This window comes from Anomaloglossus baeobatrachus, chromosome 9 (genome assembly GCF_048569485.1).
Source record: "Anomaloglossus baeobatrachus isolate aAnoBae1 chromosome 9, aAnoBae1.hap1, whole genome shotgun sequence".
NCBI lineage: Eukaryota > Metazoa > Chordata > Amphibia > Anura > Aromobatidae > Anomaloglossus > Anomaloglossus baeobatrachus.
The window spans coordinates 183,152,204-183,172,195 of NC_134361.1; the positions used below are offsets into that span (position 1 = coordinate 183,152,204).

A 19,992-nucleotide genomic window follows, 5' to 3' on the forward strand; every position below is an offset into this window, starting at 1 on the left:
TCCTGAGAACCCGGGTTGAGCCTCCGGCTCCAGACCACGGGCCCCGAACTGTCAATTGTCTGCCTGGGGAAGCGATGGTGTGGGCGCCAGCAGTAACGAGATGACACAGGCGGTGCAGTTCAAGGTCTCTTTATGTGTCGCCCTGGGCAAGCCAGGGGACACAGGTCACAACACCACCACACCCCACACTCCAGGTAGGCACATCACAGCTAACCAGAAATCCTTGTTGCCTTCCTCCAGGAGTCTGTTGATGCACACCAGGGGGTGGGCCAGGCGGTTGGCTCCGCCCACCGAGGAGCTCACAACTCTGGAGGCGGGAAAACCAGGCAGTTTAGCCCAGGCAGGGCAAGTGTGAGGAGCTAAGTGAAGGAGTAAACAAGTGAAAGTAGTAACAGTGGTAAAGGAGGAAAGCAAGTGAGGTGACAAGAAGGAAGGAAAGCCTGAAGGGTCCAGCTTTGTGCAGGGCCAGATCAGCAAGGTCAGCAACGGCGGTGACTGTCTGGAGGGGGACCGTTTGGAAGTTCCTGGAAGGACCCCGGTGGCTGTGTGCCCGGTGGTCTGGAGCACTGTTCCGAAGGACAGTCAGCACCAGGGCAGGGGCCTCTCGGACCCCGGCAAGGCTAGGAGTCGCCAAATTTGCCAAATCCGTCAGTGAAGGGGACGCAGATCCCCCAACACCAAAGACCCGATAGAAGGCAACAGCCCAACCTGAAGCAGAGAGACACCGCCACCGCCACGGCACCAGTTTCTCAGGGCCAGCGCCTGCGGGCAAAGTGTAGAGCTCCTCCGGCCCAGATTGTAGTCGGGGAGCGGGTAACCGGAGGGAATCCACCGCTACCACAAACCAACCATAGGTGCAAGGAAGAGGGACATCACCGTCACCTACCGGGAGTGCAGGTGCAGCCGTCTGTGGGACCGTCCTACCAGCCGTTTGGTTTACCGTACAAACTGTGTCCGTGTCTCAGGCTGAGTGAGTACCACAGTGCCGCAAGGCACAGCGCTGCCCCCGCGTCCCTGCGCCCACAAGGCCCTGCACCTCACAAACCATCACCGGGCCCCGGGATCACCAACCCCTGCCCACGGAGGGGCAACACAACACCTGGCTGCTCCGCATCACCATCCCCGGGATCCCCGTATTGAGCAGCGGTGGTGAAATCACCACAACCGTGGGTGGCGTCACGAACTATAACAATCCCCACACCCAACCAAAATCCCTTTCACTCACGGGCGAGGAGTGCCGCTCGAGAAACCCCGGGATCCGGCCCACGGCTCGAGCCACCACTGAGCAGCTGCCGGACCCGAGCAGAAGGGGTGAGCGCGGTGTGCTGACACCCTCCTCCCCGCCCGCGACAACTTGGCGTCACGAACAGGATCTTACCGCTCTGCCGTCTGGTAGAGGTGCGCCTTGTTACCGCCGGAGGTATCCGGCAGAAAAATTTCAGAAGCCGCCATCTTTGGCGCGAAAAGTTCCCGCTCGAGCGTCTTCTCGAGCAGTAGAGGCGCGAAGGCCAAAACCCCGCCCCGAGAGAGGAGGGGCCGAAAAGAGCTAGGGGGGGACGCGATGGCGGCTGGACGCATGTAGCTGCAGCTATAAAAGCAGGGACGCCAGGACCCTGCGAAAATACCGTTCCTGGAAGCAAACAGAAGAGCCATCATGTGGATGCCGTCCCGCGACACCGTAGCCCCCGCGCCTGGAACCGCGGCGTGGGTGGAAATCCGAACCGCGCAGCTCTACCAAAGGCTGCAGGTCAGGATGCAGCTCCTCATGGAGGAGTGGGAGGCTGACATGGCGGACGTTGTAGCCACCGTGCGGAGACGCGAGGAGGAGGCGGAGAAAGGGAGGGTGAGTGACCCACGTCCCGATGCCCTTGTAGGGCCGGTCATCGCGGCTGTGGGGCCCGGTCCAAGCCCTCTCCCCCCGTTGCCTCCCTCGCCACCCGTCCCAGAGGCCGTGACCCCGCCACTAGGCCTGCTACCACCGCAACCGGTAGCAGTACCCAGCGACCCCGCCCAGGCGGGCCGACCTGTAGCCGGAGCCCGCGGCACACCGGAGGTGTTACCGTGGAAGACGCCGAAAGTAGAACCGGAGGCATCCCTTGAGAAACCCCCCGAGCCGGAGCCGACGATCCGTTCCGAGCCGAAGGCCCGGCAGCGGAAAGCCCCTATGCCCATCCCCCACACCTCGGCTGAGGTGGCGCCGGGTTGTTGCTGCAAGGCAGCGCCCAAGGCCATGACACCGCGGGATACGCCGCCCACCTTCCTGACAGTGGGTAATGTTTTGGATGTCCCGCGGGGCCCGACCCGTGCGCCGGTGCTGGCAGCAGCGCCGTACTGGGATAGGGAGCCGGTACCGCTGGGCCTGGAGATCGAGGAGAGGGAGCGGAAGAAGGCCGAACTGGTGGCCAGAGCGATCCGGGAGAAGGAGCACCTCCGGCGGGCGACCTCCCGTGTCCGAGGACCGTTGTACGTGGGGCAGGTGAGGCGGTTTGATGTCCGCCGGGGCTACGGGTTCATCTACGAGCCGGGCCTGGAGGCCGAAGTTTTTGTAGCCCGGCGGGATGTGAATGCCCACCTGCCCGAGGAGCATCCTGGCCGTAATTTGATGCCGGGTGATATCATTCAGTACACTCGGTTCTTTGGGGAGCGAGGGTGGTTTGCGCTGGACGCTAGATTGAAGGGCAGCCCAGAGGCCTTAGCAAGTGCCGCGCCCCCTCTCTTGGAAGGAGCACTGGAGCCTGAAGGACCGGAGTAGGGCAGCGGATGCCCGTTGCACCGTCCCCGTTGGGACCACCACTGAGTTAAGTTTGTTTGTTTGAAAGTTTGCAAAAGAATGATAAGGAAAATGAAAATTACCGAGTTTTTCATCTGATTGTCTGCTGGTGATTGAACCGGCCGGAGCCGGCACCGTTGTCCCCGTGGGGACCGTTTAAAGTTTTGCATGGGAACTATCCATGGACAAGCCCGTGAACTTGCAGGGCACCACAAACGTTAAGTGGCTTGTAAATATGTTGGATACCGTTACCGTTTCCGCAATGCCGCCTCCGGAGAGGCAGGGTGGAGGGAGGGCCCTCAGCAGAGCAGGCTAGGGCCCAGCCACCAAAGGAACCGGTGGCCACCCTCTGGAGGGGAAGGACAGATCCCGCTCGGGTAACTTGTGCTGGACTGTGGGTCAAGGGGTGCTGCCTGGGCTTTAGGGGCAGCATCAGGGCCAGGTTGCTTGGGTGGGAGAGAGCGGAAACCGTGACCGTATACCGTTGCAACGTTTAAGTAAATGTGCCTCCCGTCTTGGGAAGAGTTATTAAAAATGTTATGCATGTTTTCTAACCTTGTTACCCCTTTTACAGAAAAATAAAACCGGTGTAGGACGGCAGCCCGCGGACGGTCTGCATTTTGCTAAGGGGGAATGTGTCGCCCTGGGCAAGCCAGGGGACACAGGTCACAACACCACCACACCCCACACTCCAGGTAGGCACATCACAGCTAACCAGAAATCCTTGTTGCCTTCCTCCAGGAGTCTGTTGATGCACACCAGGGGGTGGGCCAGGCGGTTGGCTCCACCCACCGAGGAGCTCACAACTCTGGAGGCGGGAAAACCAGGCAGTTTAGCCCAGGCAGGGCAAGTGTGAGGAGCTAAGTGAAGGAGTAAACAAGTGAAAGTAGTAACAGTGGTAAAGGAGGAAAGCAAGTGAGGTGACAAGAAGGAAGGAAAGCCTGAAGGGTCCAGCTTTGTGCAGGGCCAGATCAGCAAGGTCAGCAACGGCGGTGACTGTCTGGAGGGGGACCGTTTGGAAGTTCCTGGAAGGACCCCAGTGGCTGTGTGCCCGGTGGTCTGGAGCACTGTTCCGAAGGACAGTCAGCACCAGGGCAGGGGCCTCTCGGACCCCGGCAAGGCTAGGAGTCGCCAAATTTGCCAAATCCGTCAGTGAAGGGGACGCAGATCCCCCAACACCAAAGACCCGATAGAAGGCAACAGCCCAACCTGAAGCAGAGAGACACCGCCACCGCCACGGCACCAGTTTCTCAGGGCCAGCGCCTGCGGGCAAAGTGTAGAGCTCCTCCGGCCCAGATTGTAGTCGGGGAGCGGGTAACCGGAGGGAATCCACCGCTACCACAAACCAACCATAGGTGCAAGGAAGAGGGACATCACCGTCACCTACCGGGAGTGCAGGTGCAGCCGTCTGTGGGACCGTCCTACCAGCCGTTTGGTTTACCGTACAAACTGTGTCCGTGTCTCAGGCTGAGTGAGTACCACAGTGCCGCAAGGCACAGCGCTGCCCCCGCGTCCCTGCGCCCACAAGGCCCTGCACCTCACAAACCATCACCGGGCCCCGGGATCACCAACCCCTGCCCACGGAGGGGCAACACAACACCTGGCTGCTCCGCATCACCATCCCCGGGATCCCCGTATTGAGCAGCGGTGGTGAAATCACCACAACCGTGGGTGGCGTCACGAACTATAACAATCCCCACACCCAACCAAAATCCCTTTCACTCACGGGCGAGGAGTGCCGCTCGAGAAACCCCGGGATCCGGCCCACGGCTCGAGCCACCACTGAGCAGCTGCCGGACCCGAGCAGAAGGGGTGAGCGCGGTGTGCTGACACCCTCCTCCCCGCCCGCGACATTTACTCACTGGTCACTTACGGCCATTGGACGTGCCGATCCCCGCTGCGATGGGCTCCAGCCGATCCTGGATACTTCAGAGGTCGTGACCAGCAGTCCCTTCAGTTGGTTTCCTTTCGACGGTCTCCCTACACCCCAGCTCCTTGGCCGTGGAACAAGTCACGGGTGCCTGCTGCACTCCCCGTGAACCTTGGGATCCCCCTTCTTTTCCTAAGAACCCGGGTTGAGCCTCCGGCTCCAGACCACGGGCCCCAAACTGTCAGTTGTCTGCCTGCTCCTCCTAAGTGCGACCTCACGCGGACACTGTCCGATGCTGACTGTCTAGTGTGTGTAGGATGGCTCCTAACTTCCTCTGTTGCCCCGCCTCCCTGGTTCCTGACTGGTGGGCATGAGGTCCCATACCTCGTGATGGCTACCCCAGCTCCTACCCTAGCCCGGTCCCTGGAACAGAGAACCCCGTGTTATGTGTTGGTTGTGGTTGTTACTGGTGATGACCTCCTCCGTATCCGAGATACATACTGCACCTTAAGCGAGGTACAGTACCCTGTGGCGCCTGAAGCCGCAGGTGCGCCACACTTGTGATTGGTGAGCGGTCTCAGTGTTCAGGTCACACTGATCTAGTACATATCACCTACTCAGCTGAACACTGCACTGGTAATTGGTGAAGGGTCTTAGTGTACAGGTGACACGGATCTAGTAGACATCATATGTAAAGCCGGACACTGTGCTTTGATTGGTGGAAGTCTCAGTGTTCAGGCCCCAATGATCTAGTAATCTCATATACTGTAGAATACTGAGCGTTAAATATCCTTTTACTAATTACACTTAGGGTCAATGCACACACTACTTTTCTGATGCATTTTTTCCACATAACCTACCAAAAAGGATTAACAGCCTACAAAAATTTGCACAAAGAACACAAAACTAATAAAAAGGTAAAGTTTCTTTGAATATATTACATAAAAACTGATTAAAAAGGGGGAGACCAGCAGGTGGCACCGCAACACAGAAAAGTGGCAAGAAGTAAATTTCAAAAATCACAAAGACTATAAGGCTACTATGGGCCAAAGTCAATATCACTTTATAATCCACATGAATGGACCCAGTGCTAAAATGAAGTAACACAATAAATATCTAAAAGGTCTAAGTAAAGTAAATTATTAAATAAGGGATGGCAAGCAGAAGATGCTCATAATCAACCTCATGCACCACTTGTAAACAAATATCGCCATCTGCTGGTTGGACCCAAAACGACAGGAACTATAGTGCAAAGAGTGTGTTTCCTCAAGGGAAAAGTTTGAAGGGAATGCCGGGTCAGGTGACAACTGTGGCACATTTACAAAATATAAAAGAACGGGTTGGCATAAAAAGGAGGAGCTGGCGCCACTACTAGCAGGGGAATGAAAGTGTAGACAGAGGAGCAGGCCTGTGTCGACTGTAGTAGAAGTACATGGGAGAAAATTGAGTTTGAAGGAGACCTGAGTTCTACTGTCTCCAGAGAAACCCAAAGACAGAATACTGAGTACCATTTCCAGAGGAACCTGAAGACAATCTTCAGAAGAACCCAAATACCATATCCAAAGGAAGCCAAAGACCAAATATTGAATACTGTCTCCAAGGAACCCAAAGACCAAATACTGCCTCCAGAAGAACCTGAAGATTAAATACCATCTCCAGATGAACCTAAATACCATCTCCAGAGGAACCCAAAAACAGAAACCCACCTCCAGAGGAACCCAAAGACCAAATACCGACTCTAGAGGAACCCAAATTTTGAACACCATCTCCAGAAGAAGACCAGACTTCGTGATGAAACACTGAAAACAGGATGCCGAGCACCATCTCAAGAGGAAGCCAAAGACCGAATTTCGAATACATCTCCAGAGGAACCCAAAGACCATCTCCAGAAGAACTCCAATACCATCTCCAGATGAAGCCGAAGACCAAATATTGAATACTGTCTCCAGAGGAACCCAAAAACCGAATACCGTTTCCAGAGGAACCTGAAGACCAAATATCGTCTCCAGAGGAGCCCAACTTCTGAATACCATACCCAGATTAACCTGGAGATGGAATACCAAACACGATCTCCAGAGGAAGACCAGACTTCGTGGTCAAGCACCAAAGACAGGATGCCGAGCACCATCTCCAGAGAAGAACCAGACTTCGTGGTCAAAGACCAAAAACTAAATACCGAAGACCAGAGATCGGGAAACAAACATTTGCTCCAGTGCAGTGTCCGAGTGATCAAGGGCGTCACTTCTCGCCTTGATGTACGGTACTAAAGAAAGTAAAGCTAGTTACCGAAGTTGGACTGGTGACATAGTAATTTGTGACGCAGCCACGTCAAGTTTAGTGTACAACTAAAATAGACTAGTTTATATAAGTACTGAGCTTGATTGCATAAGGAAATACTGTGACCAGAAGTGGAGTGACCCTGATGCTTCCCTGATAGAATGATTTACACAATAGTAACGTACGTAATAGATCAGTCGATTGTTTTGCATATTACACACTGTAAAGTGGTTTACTGGATCTTGAACTTTTGTATCACTCCCTGATGACCCATCATTCTGCTCACCCCTTGTTGCTTTAAAATAAATACTTGTTGGGTGTCCCTACTGAGTCGCCTTTGTTGCGTCATTGCGCTCCTGGTGCCTGCTTACAATTATAATCAAATGCTATGACATCCTGACATGGTGCAAATTTGTTTTGAAACTGTTTGAGAGCTCATCAGGAAAAACCTATAAAGCAAGAAAATTTAACGTACCAGGCCCCGATGCACGTTTGGACACAATACCTTTTGGTTAGCTTAAAAATGCCCCAGACAAAGTTTTATGTGTGAACATGGCCTTAAGGTATTCGTTTGCATTAGATGTACATCAGCCTAACTCATCAATTTTGGCAGAATTGGCTGACCATCTACTGTATATAAAAATATAGACAAACTGACCAGCATCTCCAAGAATAAGACAAGTGTGAACAGGTGCAAGCTATAACAACTAGTCAATAGCCAAAATGTTGCACCTGTTTATACTTGTCTTATTCTTGGAGGTGTTTTTAATCTTTTTAAACTTTTTAGTAGATTCCCTTCTGACTAAGCACTCCACCCATCAGCAAGGGGCATTTTTAATTGGTGATGCCCTTAAAATTGTGGGCTTTCACCCTTGGTAGAGGCATATAAAGTTAGGGTCCAAACAAAGAGATACGCCTTGTCGGTGGCTGCTGGGCTTTCATGGGCCAATTTGTGCATTACATACTTAATTTTTTAACATAGTTTATATAGCAATAAATCAATTCCAATTTCATATATTCTATGTTACTCGCTACATAATTTCAGAGAACAGCTTTGTTTTTTTGGTTATCATCTAATGTTTACAGAGGTCTTCTCTAAAGGCTACTTTACACGCTGCGATATCGGTCCCGATATCGCTAGTGTGGGTACCCGCCCCCATCTGTTGCGCGACACGGGCATAACGCTGCCCGTGCCGCACAACATCGCCCAGAGCCGTCACACATACTTACCTGTCCGGTGACGTCGCTGTGACCGGCGAACCGCCTCCTTTCTAAGGGGGCGGTCCGTGCGGTGTCACAGCGACGTCACTGAAGCGTCACTGAACCGCCACCCAATAGCAGCGGAGGGGCGGAGATGAGCGGGACATAACATCCCGCCCACCTCCTTCCTTCTGCATAGCAGCCGGGAGGCAGGTAAGGGCAGCTTCCTCGTTCCTGCGGCGTCACACGCAGCGATGTGTGCTGCCGCAGGAACGAGGAACAATTTCGTTACTGCTGCAGTAACGATTTTTAAGAATGGACCCCCATGTCGCCGATTAGCGATTTTGCACGTTTTTGCAGCGATGCAAAATCGCTTATCGGTGTCACACGCAACGGCATCGCTAATGCGGCCGGATGTGCGTCACAAATTCCGTGACCCCAACGACTCCGCATTAGCGATGTCGCAGCGTGTAAAGCCCCCTTTAGGCTTTTGTTGTGGTTAAGAAAGATTAGCAATCTTGACTCTCAGGGCAAATAAACTGCCACCGTTGCGAAGCTGAGAGTGCAATGTATGGAGTTTTGAGGGAGATTATCCATCAGTCAAATAGCTGCACCAAACCCAATGGTATATTTTAAAGGGGCTGTCCAGTACTGTAATATTGAGAATGAGCAGTATCTGGCAACGGCCCTGTCACGGTCGAGATTAGTGACAGGGTCTGGGTCAGAGTCTCACTTTATCTTTTGAGACTCTGCTGATTAAATGTATTCCCTTTCCTTTGGGAAAGAGAGGATTTATGTCAGTTTGCTTTCCAGCAGCTTCTGACTCCTGGTCAGGTGTTTCTGGTTTGGACCACTCCCAGGCCCTACATATATCCTCTGCTTCCAGCAGAGGGTGCTGGTTATTCTCATTCATTTGGAAGCTTGGCCAGGAGGTGTAAGGAGCTGCAGGAGCCCTCTCTGCTACTTGCTGTGTGGGCTGCAGCATTAGGGCTGACTGCAGCAGTCTATGGTGTTCTTATAGTATGGTGTGGAAGTTTCCCAGTTGCCTATTTACTTCCCCCCTTTTATGTTGGTTCCCTTGTGCATGTTGAGTCGCTCCTTTGGGTGTGATTGCCAGGTATACAAGTTTTTGGTGTTTCCCCTGTTCTTGTTAGTTTTGGGGTTTGTGTTTACAGTTCTGGCTCACCCCTTGGGTGGAGGTGGGGGAGGGGATTTACATCAGGGCTTGGAAAGGACTTAGGAGCACGTTGGTGACTCAGACCTTGCTACCATCAAGTGTACCTCTGAGTTGAGGGTCAGCGCAGGGTCCCCAGTCTGAGGGCTAGCTTAGGGTCCCGGTCCCCGTGACAGGCTCCTTTACTGTTGATGGAGCTGGTCACATCCGTCCAGCTCCGGAAACAGCTAATCGTTGGGAGTGCATCATGTCGCCCCCCCACCGGTCTGATATTGAGGACCTATCCTAAAGATCCTTTTAATTAAAAAGATCCATCAATTAGAAGACTATGATCTACTGTGGGTCTGAAAAATGCAAAGAACTTCATCTTATAGTTCTAAAATAAAACTCTGAAAAATCTGAAGATGCATAAGTAGATGTCTTCTGATTTGACTTGCTGCCCACTACCTTAGCCCTTGTGCAGAAAAATAGTCATTTAGAGTCACATCCTATTTTTCCTCCGGGTACCGCGAGTGACAAAGGTGAGGTTTTTGGCTTAATAAATCCCTATAAATATTTATGTACAGTCAGTTAAATATATATTTGCATAGTCAGCAATATGTAAAAGCAATTAAGTATCTCTGACCTAAATACCAGGTAATAGGGCTGCAGCTATCCAGGCGCCGTCTCCCTGTAACTTAACCGTTTTTGACACATCGATGTCAGAGGTTCATTGGAAATCTTTCCGGAGAATGAATGTGCCAGCCATGTTGCTGGGAGAAGAAGGTATTTTCAGTTTTCTGACGGTTCACAAAACTTGGCATCTGAATCCCCAGTTTGCTTACACTGCATCGCTGCAGCTGTCACTAAGGATAATGGTGTCAAACAGCCGAGAAACTGCTTTAAAAGTTACTGTTCTGCCTTCTGATGCCAAACATATGCCACATAAATTACTTACAGGTCCTAAAGGGAACAAGGGTCTATTGATTTTATTATAAATGACTTGTCCTACGGATGTAAACATTACCTTTTACCATTTCATGATGTGAGTGAGGCTATTTTCTAATAACAATGTGCTGACATTACCTTTAATTAAACAGGCTCTATCACCAGATTTCACAATAAAAACTGCAAACGAGGGTTCTCAGGGACATTATAATTGATAACCTACCCTTAGGATAGGTCGTCAATCTTAGATTGGTGGACCTGTTGTAAAATGGATCGTCATTAGTGATGAGTGAGCACTATAATGCTCGGATGCTTGGTACTCATAACTAGTGATGAGTGGGCACTACCATGCTCAGGTGCTCGATATTAGTGATGAGCGGGCACTACCATGCTCGGGTGTTCGATACTCGTAACTAGTGATGAGCGGGCACTACCATGCTCGGGTGTTCAATACTCATAACTAGTGAGGAGCGGGCACTACCATGCTCAGGTGCTCCATACTCATAACTAGTGATGAGCGGGCACTACCATGCTCGTGTGCTCTGTACTCGTAACTAGTGATGAGCGGGCACTACCATGCTCGGGTGTTCAATACTCGTAACTAGTGATGAGCGGGCACTACCATGCTCAGGTGCTCTGTACTCGTAACTAGTGATGAGCGGGCACTACCATGCTCGGGTGTTCGATACTCGTAACTAGTGATGAGCGGGCACTACCATGCTCAGGTGCTCAGTACTGGTAACTAGTGATGAGCAGGCACTACCATGCTCGGGTGCTCGGTACTTGTAACTAGTGATGAGCGGGCACTACCATGCTCTGGTGCTCAGTACTTGTAACTAGTGATGAGTGAGCACTACCATGCTCAGGTGCTCTGTACTCGTAACTAGTGATGACCGGGCACTACCATGCTCAGGTGCTCAATACTCGTAACTAGTGATGAGCGGACACTACCATGCTCGGGTGTTCGATACTCGTAACTAGTGATGAGCGGGCACTACCATGCTCAGGTGCTCGATACTCGCAACTAGTAATGAGCTTGCACTACCCTGCTCGGGTGCTCAATACTCATTACTTGTGATGAGAGAGCACTACCATGCTAGGATGCTCTGTACTTGTAACTAGTGATGAGCGAGCACTACTGTAGTGCCACACGGGGCAGGCGGTTAACCTACTCGTCGCCGGGCCATTTCAGGTCGGGTAAGGTGTTGTCACAGGGTGGCCTTGCCCGGTAACGTTGCCCCGAGGTGTACAGTTAATGGTGGGGGAAGCAGGGTAATGGGGAGAGTTTGTCGTGACGCGGACTAGCCAACACAGTCTCTGCGGGTTTAGGGTGTAGTTTACTCACAACTTCACCTGCCAGCCCGGTCACACTGGTCAGCGCCATGATGTGCTCAGGTTGATCCCGAATCCACGGGAGGTCAGAAGCGGTCCGGTAGTCTGTGGGCCCTTCCTCACTGCACTTTATAGTGCGGGTCCCTGTGGCTTGAAGCACTTAGATATCAGCCTGTGTGCATGACGTAGGACGCGTCATGCATGCCAGCTTCAGAAGAAGGAAAACCAAGATGGCTGAAAGAGGAGGCGCCAGTCCCGGAGAACAGCGCCACCCATTAGACCAGTCTGCACCGGAGTGACCTCCTAGGTGAGTATTATAAAGTGTTTTTTATGTTCTACACAGCGGCCTGGGCTCTTATATACAGCATGTTAGAATGCTGTATAAAAGAGACCACTGGTGGTGGTCGCAGCTTATACTGTAGGCCCAAAATCTATTGTTGATTGATGTGGTCCTGAGGAAGGGGACTTATTTCCAGAAACGTGTCGACATGTTAAAATAAAATACAAAAATTAATCAACATTATTCTGCATCGGTGGTAGCACAGCTATAATTCCATTTTCCCTCCAGCTGCTAATAGGCCCCAAATCTGGTGATAGGTTTCTTTTAAGGCATCTTCCCCTTAAGGGAAGTGCCTGGGCAGCAAGTTCTATATGTTGCTAATTCTCAGGTTCCTTTGTGCTACTGCTATTTCTGTGCTGTGTTCTATTGCTGATTCCTATCTGTGTTTCAGAGTATGACAAGTCTATGGCTCCTGCTGCAACTATCCACACCGGCCACCTCCTACGATATCCGCTGCTGCAAGTATCCATGCCGGCCGCCTCCTATGATATCCGCTGTAACTGCTGTAAGTATCCACACTGACCACTTCTGATATCTGCTACTGTTGTTTCTACAACCAGAGAATGTTTGTGTCCATGACGCCAGCTGCCGAGGTACCGTTGATCCCCTGGGGCTGCCCTCTGTCAGCTAGTTACCAGTGTGTGTGTCTATCGCCATCTCCTGTGGTTTTAGTGAAGACTCAGTAGCTGTTCTAGTTTGCTCCTCCAGGCCGGTGATCAGTAACTTCGGTCCAGTGGATCCACTAATCCCATGCTCGCCTGACGAGCATTACACAGCTGGTGGTTGATATTATCAGGCTGGGAAGATTCATGGTTATTGGGCACTTCCCAGCCTATAAATAGCAGCCTGCAGCCACCCTACAAGTAGCGCATAACATTAGATACACCAATTCTGGTACTTTGCATTGGCTATTCCTGATTGCCCTGGTCCAGTGGCAATTGGGGTAATAGTAGTTGTCAGCTGGCATCAAGCTCTGGTGTTAGTAATGGAGAGGGGTCTATCAGACACCTCCATCACTAACTCAATAAGTTAAAAGAAATAAAAACACTCCCAAAACTATTTTATTTTAAAAAAAACACACCTCGACACTAGCCCTGTTTTAAACCTAAAAGACATAAAAAGAGAAAAAAACAAGATAGTGCCGCTCGTTAACCAATTTATTGTTAAAAAAGATAATACCTGCAGCGCCGATGTAGTCCATGGCGTTCCCACAAGGTCAACTGATTCTGTAGTACAACCTATGGAACTTTTTTCTGGCAACGACACTTCATAGGTCACTCCCAATCAGGCTGTGCTCTTCGATACCCGGCAACTGTGATGAGTGGTGATAACATCAGTAACGTTACCGCTCATCAACACTGTCGCCAGGTCATATAGAGGGCAACATACATGGGGCAATGGGCAAAGAGAGGTGACGTCAGTAACTCGGTAACATCACTGTTTGTTAGACATTCCAGGTCTCATGCTGCCGTCTGTGTGACCCGGCAAGGGCAGTGATAAGCGGTAACATTACTGATGTCATTACCGCTTATCACAGTCGTTGGATATCGCAGAAAACTACCTAATTGGGAGGGACCAATAAAGCGTTGTTCTCAAAACGAGGCTCCTTAGGTTGTACTACATAATCGGTGGACGTCGTGGGAATGCCATGGACTACGCCAGAGCTTTGCCTTTTCATTACTAAGCTCTGGGCTTGATCCCAGCTAACACTACACAGCTGACATCAACCCCAACTACCATTATCCCGATTACCATCACGCCAGGGCAATGCTGAGGTGAAGAGTTAGAATTGGCGCATCTAATGGATGCGCGTTTTGTGCAGTGGCTGTGGGCTGCTATTTTTAGTCTGTGAAGGCCCCAATAACTATGGACCTTTCAAGCCTGGTGATACCAACAGGCTTTGGATATCAAAATTAGGAGCACATCATTTTTTTTAATTTACAAGTGCATCTCAATAAATTAGAATATCATCAAAAAGTTACTTTATTTCTGTAATTCAATACAAAAAAGTAAACACATATATTATATAGAGTCATAGTCAAGCCACCATCCCAAGGGCTCAGCAGCGCTCACTACTCACCGCCCCGGCCTCCATGCCCCCTGCTCCAGTCCGCTTCCCTTGGGTCGCCCAACACAGGCGTCGTCAGTGCTCCCTGCCCAGGGGCATCAGCGTCGCTCTCCGCTCCCATCCACACTTCTGCCGGCATTCCAGCGGGTCCCAGATCATGCACGCCTAAGGTCCGCTTTAGCCTCCTCTCCCATGCTGCCTGCTCTGGCATCCGGGTCTCGGGGCTCGCACATACGCACTAGGGCACGCGCTCTTTCCACTTTTTCCAGCATCTTTTGACCCGGATGTTCCTCTGCTGACCTCTGACAGGTACTGGGTACTTAAGGCATCCTTCCCCATTGTATGGTGCTTGTTCAACGTGTTCCTGTAGTTTGTCACTTGTGCTAGTTGTTCAGGTTCTCCTGTGCTCCGTACTGTGTTGTCTCTGCCTGCAGACCACGTGTGCCAGCCTGAGAGCGTCCATCTTCCCGTCCCTCCTGTGAGTCTCCTCTACTAACCAGCTACCACCTGTGCCTGCCAGCTTCAGTCTACATCTGAGCCTGCCAGCCTGTTCCTGCCCTGGACCTACTACCACCTCACCAGGAGACCTGAACGGGATGCTATCCAATCCGCCTGAGTCTACTCCACTGACGTGCATTTAGGCCCTCTTGGGTTGCGCCCGACAGTCCCTGTATAGGGGTTAGCTCGTGGTTAGCTCCCCCAAGGGAGTACGGTGCATGGCCCTGTAGGTAACCTCCTGAACTGTTGTAACAGTTGTCACTGTTGTGACTGCTTTCTGGACTTCTGTCAAGCCAGCAGTCTTTCCCATGATTGTGTAGCCTACTGAACCAGACGAAGGGACCATTTTCAACCCTTAGGAAGAAGCCTTTGCAGGTGTTCGTAGTAATTATTCTAATTTTCTGACATAATGACTTTTGGGTTTTCATTGGCTCTAAAGGTATGTGCCCACGATCAGGACTCACTGCTTCCTGGACGCAGTGGGTCCTGACCTGCGGGGCCATGAGTCTCCTCTGCAGGAGAACACAGCTGCTCGTACCCGCGATCAGGGTTCAGTGCGCTGCAGTCTCTCGCTTGTGTTCTTCCTACGGAGGACGCATGCGAATACGCAGCAAACAATTGACATGCTGCAGCTTGGAAAGCCACACCGCAGGTCAGTGTTTGCTGTGGAAAAAACAAGCACAGTGGGCACGGGATTTCTAGAAATCCCGTCCACTATGCTTGTACTGTACAGCGCAGCATTTCGGACGCAGCGAAAACACGCTACATCCAGAACGCTGCAAACACTGATCGTGAGCACGTACCCTTAGACATAATCATCAACATTAACAGAAATAAACACTTGAAATAGATCCCTATGTGTGTAATGACTCTATATAATATATAGGAATAGATCCCTCTGTGTGTAATGACTCTATATAATATATAGGAATAGATCCCTCTGTGTGTAATGACTCTATATAATATATAGGAATAGATCCCTCTGTGTGTAATGACTCTATATAATATATAGGAATAGATCCCTCTGTGTGTAATGACTCTATATAATATATAGGAATAGATTCCTCTGTGTGTAATGACTCTATATAATATATAGGAATAGATCCCTCTGTGTGTAATGACTCTATATAATATATAGGAATAGATCCCTCTGTGTGTAATGACTCTATATAATACACCATGTTCCAAATTATTATACAAATTATATTTTTCTTTGATTTTCCTAAATGGTCGGTGCAAATGACAGTCAGACTATTAAAAGTCATCACCCGTTAGAGTATACATCTAATTTTATTGAAGAAACCTCCCAATGATAACAGTATAATCTTCAATTTTTTTAACAAAACAACAAACCTCAAAATGCACTGTTCCAAATTATTAGGCATAGAAAAGTTTCTAAACATTTTATATGTTTTAGGCTACTTTCACACATCCGGCTTGAGCCCCGCGGCTCAATCCGGCTGTGCAAGCTATGCAACGGATGCGGTGAAAACACCGCATCCTTTGCATAAGTTTTTCCCATGCGGCCCGCCCGGTTTTTGCCGCTTGCGGCATGCTACTGAGCATGCGCAGTGGCAAAAACCGCATGCGGCGGCCGGATGCGGTATTTGCCGCATCGCGCCGCATCCGGCCGCCATAGGCATGCATTGAGAGATGCGCCGCATCGGCCGAATGTGGCGCGATGCGGTTTTTTTTGCCGCACGAAAAAACGTGCCAGGCAACGTTCCATCCGTCCGCCGCATCGGCTAAATCTGCCGCATGCGGCAAAAACCGGATGGAACGCAAGGCCATGCGGCACAATGCGGCACTAATTAAAGTCTATGCAGGAAAATCGCAACCGGCAGCAAAAAAAAACGGTTGCGATTTTCCTGCAAAGTGCCGGATTGTGCCGCAGAAGAAAAACCGGAGGTGTGAAAGTACCCTAAAAGAACTGAAAATGCTCTTTTGTGGAATTTGCAGCATTAGGAGGTCACATTCACCGAAATAAAAAGCTATTTAAATCCAAAACATCCTAGCAGGCCAAGTTACATGTTAACATAGGAGCCCTTCTTTGAGATCACCGTCACAATTCTTGCATCCATTGAACTTGTGAGTTTTTGGAGAGTTTCTGCTTGAATTTCTTTCCATGATGTCAGAATAGCCTCCCAGAGCTGCTGTTTTGATGTGAACTGCCTCCCACCCTCATAGATCTTTTGCTTCATGATACTCCAAAGGTTCTCTATAGGGTTGAGGTCAGGTGAAGGTGGTGGCCACACCATGAGTTTATCTCCTTTTATGCCCATAGCAGCTAATGACACAGAGGTATTCTTTGCAGCATGAGATGGTGCATTGTCATGCATGAAGATGATTTTGCTCCTGAAGGCACATTTCTGCTTTTTGTACCATGGAAGAAAGTTGTCAGTCAGAAACTCTATATACTTTGCAGAGGTCAATTTCAAACCTTCAGGAACCCTAAAGGAGCCTACCAGATGTCTCCCCATGATTTCGGCCCAAAACATGACTCCTCCACCTCCTCGCTGACGTCACAGCCTTGTTGGGACACGGTGGTCATCCACCAACCATCCACCACTCCATCCATCTGGACCATCCAGGGTTGCTCAACACTCATCAGTAAACGAGACTGTTTGAAAATTAGTCTTCATGTATGTCTGGGCCCACTGCAACTATTTCTGCTTGTGGGCACTAGTTAGGGGTGGCCAAATAATAGGTTTATGTACCACATCTAGCCTTTGAGGGATCCTACACCTTGAGGTTCGAGGGACTCCAGAGGCACCAGCAGCTTCAAATATCTGTTTGCTGGTTTGTAATGGCTTTTTAGCAGCTACTCTCTTAATCCGATGAACTTGCCTGGCAGAAACCTTCCTCATTCTGCCTTTATCAGCACAAACACGTATGTGGTCAGAATCAGCCACAAATCTCTTCACAGTACAATTACCACATTTAAGTTTTCGGGAAATATCTAATGTTTTCATCCCTTGTCCAAGGCATTGCACTATTTGATGCTTTTCAGCAGCAGAGAGATCCTTTTTCTTTCCCATGTTACTTGAAAACTGTGGCTGCTTAATATTGTGGAACATCCAGTTTTCCTTTTATTGGGTTCACCTGGCAAACTAATTATCACAGGTATCTGAGATTGATTTCAGTGATCCAAAGAACCCTGAGACACAATACCATCAACGAGCTTCATTGATAAACAAAATAAAAATTATTCTATATGACACTTGAATCCAATTTGCATAATAATTTGGAACATGGTGTATATGCGTTTCCCTTTTTGTATTGAATTACTAAAATAAATTAACTTTTTGATGATATTCTGATTTATTGAGATGCACTTGTATTAACAAGTACAGTAAACTACACATGCAGGCACATAGATATCCACTAGAGATATAATTAGTGTCTTGCGTGTGTAGTTTCTGTACTTGATAAAAATAAATAAATGAATGAAAAAAACTACGTGGGATCCTTCTTATTTTTAATAACCGGCCAAGGTAAAGCAGACACCTTGGGGGCTGATATTATTAGGCTGAGAATGTTATTTGGCCCTTCCCATCCTAAAAATACCAGCCAGCAGCCACCCCAGAATTGGTGCATCCATTAGATCTAATGTGGTGTGCCAATTCTGGGGCAGATTAGTATTTTTAGGCTGGGAAGGGCCAAATAACTATGGACCTTCTCAGCCTGATAATATCAGCCCCCAGCTCTCTGCTACCTTGGCTGGTTATCAAAAGTGGGGGAACCCCATGTTGTTTTTTAAAATTATTTATTTCGTTCCCAGCAGTGACCTGGGAGTCAGAGATGTATCCAGGTGTCCTCCCCATGCTGTTTCCATCTATTTCAGCGAATTTTTTTTTTTTTTTTTTTCAGCCCTCATTTTAGGGTATTTCAGAAAAATGATGAAGTTTCAGTTTGACTTCTATTATACTCATTACTCGAGTCGAGCCCATCTGACCTGCTCGATTCGACTAATGAGCACTCAAGCATTTTAGTGCTCGCTCATCACTAGTGGTAATTTAATTTCCATGTGTACAGTAAATACAATTGCTCTGTCCACATATATCATGTCAGCGGGGCATCACGTGTTTACATAGAGGTGCTGCCAATAACAATGATTTTTCATCTCACCCAACGAACAAGCATTTTTTTCTGTTTAGACAAGCCAATAATCAAAAACGAGTGCTGTTTTTCAAGCACTTCAGGTGATGTTTCTTTGGACATTTCTTGAGTGTTTTTCAAAGGTTTTGAAGAAACCACTGCTGGGTTTTTAAAGGAATTGTCCAGGACTTTTCAATTGATAGCCTATCCTTAGAATAGGTCATTAATGTCTGATTGGTCTGGGTGTAACACCCGGAACCTCAGCCGATCAGCTGTTGTCGGCACTGGCTGGAACTGCTCAGTAACGGACGACTGTTATCCGATGTTCTATCGGATAGCTCTTGATCCAATGTTATATTATGGGGCAGTGCCATCCAGGGCTTTTTTTTGTCATGCCAATTAGGCATGAGAAAAAAACCCGCTACATGCTGTGAATGGCAGCGTATATTGGACGATGCACACCCATTCAATTCAATAGGTATATGTAAAATATCGGACTGCATTTGATAGGGAGAGGATGGGGGCTCAGACGTCGCTACTTTCAAGCGTAATTCTGGGTTGAGGCTAAGCCTAGGTGTGATGGTGTGATATTGTGGGCTGTGTATCATTTTGTGTAGGCTCGTATTTTAGGAGCCTTGCTCCATTCATTCTGTGTATTTCTTGTCTTGTCTGCAGGTTCATTAGCTCAGCTCAGTTACCATTTACTTGCCGTGTGTACATTGTCCTGTTTGCAGGTTAATCACCCCCTGCAGGGCTTTTGTCCCTAAATCTGAGGGAGGGGGTACTAGAATCCACCCAACCTCTCTTTTTACCTGGGGGATTATTCAGTCTGTCTGAGAAGGAGAAGAGAAAGGCAGGAAGATTCATCCTCTTTGGGAGAAGCTGAGGCTCCCCAGAGAGACCTGGACATTTATCCCATTACTGGACTACTTTACCCACTGTGTGGTGGATTATTTTATGGACCTTCTGACTTGTGTGTAATAAATGTTCTTTGGATTCTTCAATCATCTCTCGCTCTGTTGATTGTGTAATATCGGAGAAGGAACCCGTGACATTAGGGCACCCCTTTAGCTTGACCCAAGCTAAAGGGGTGCCCTAGGCTTACCTCAACCCAGAATTACGCTTGAAGGTAGCGACGTCTGAGCCCCCGGCCTCTCCCTATCTCCTGTCCTAGCCCTGACAGACCAGGATGGAGAACCCCCACCAACAAAAACAACTGACAGGGGGTAACAACAACAAAGTCGAACACCCATAAACAAACAGGTGGGGAAACACACAGGGGTGAACAGGGACTGGGAAAGTTACAACACCTGGGATAACTTTCATACAACCAGACAACTGCGGCAACTAAGGAATGCGTCCGTCCACCTCCGGGCCAAGCTCCAGAATGATCCTGGATAACCAGCACCCTCTGCTGGAGGCAGAGGGTCTTAATCCA

At 49.4% G+C, this 19,992-nt stretch overlaps 1 protein-coding gene across 2 annotated transcripts in view; it reads left to right on the plus strand.

Annotated features, from left to right (window-relative positions):
- Positions 1-19,992, plus strand: part of PDCL (phosducin like) — a 165,627-nt gene that overhangs the window by 134,311 nt on the left and 11,324 nt on the right. For both annotated transcript variants that reach the window (XM_075322820.1, XM_075322819.1), the window contains exon 3: positions 12,282-12,395. In XM_075322820.1, the coding sequence (XP_075178935.1) occupies positions 12,282-12,395 (114 nt within the window). The remainder of the gene's footprint in view (positions 1-12,281; positions 12,396-19,992) is intronic.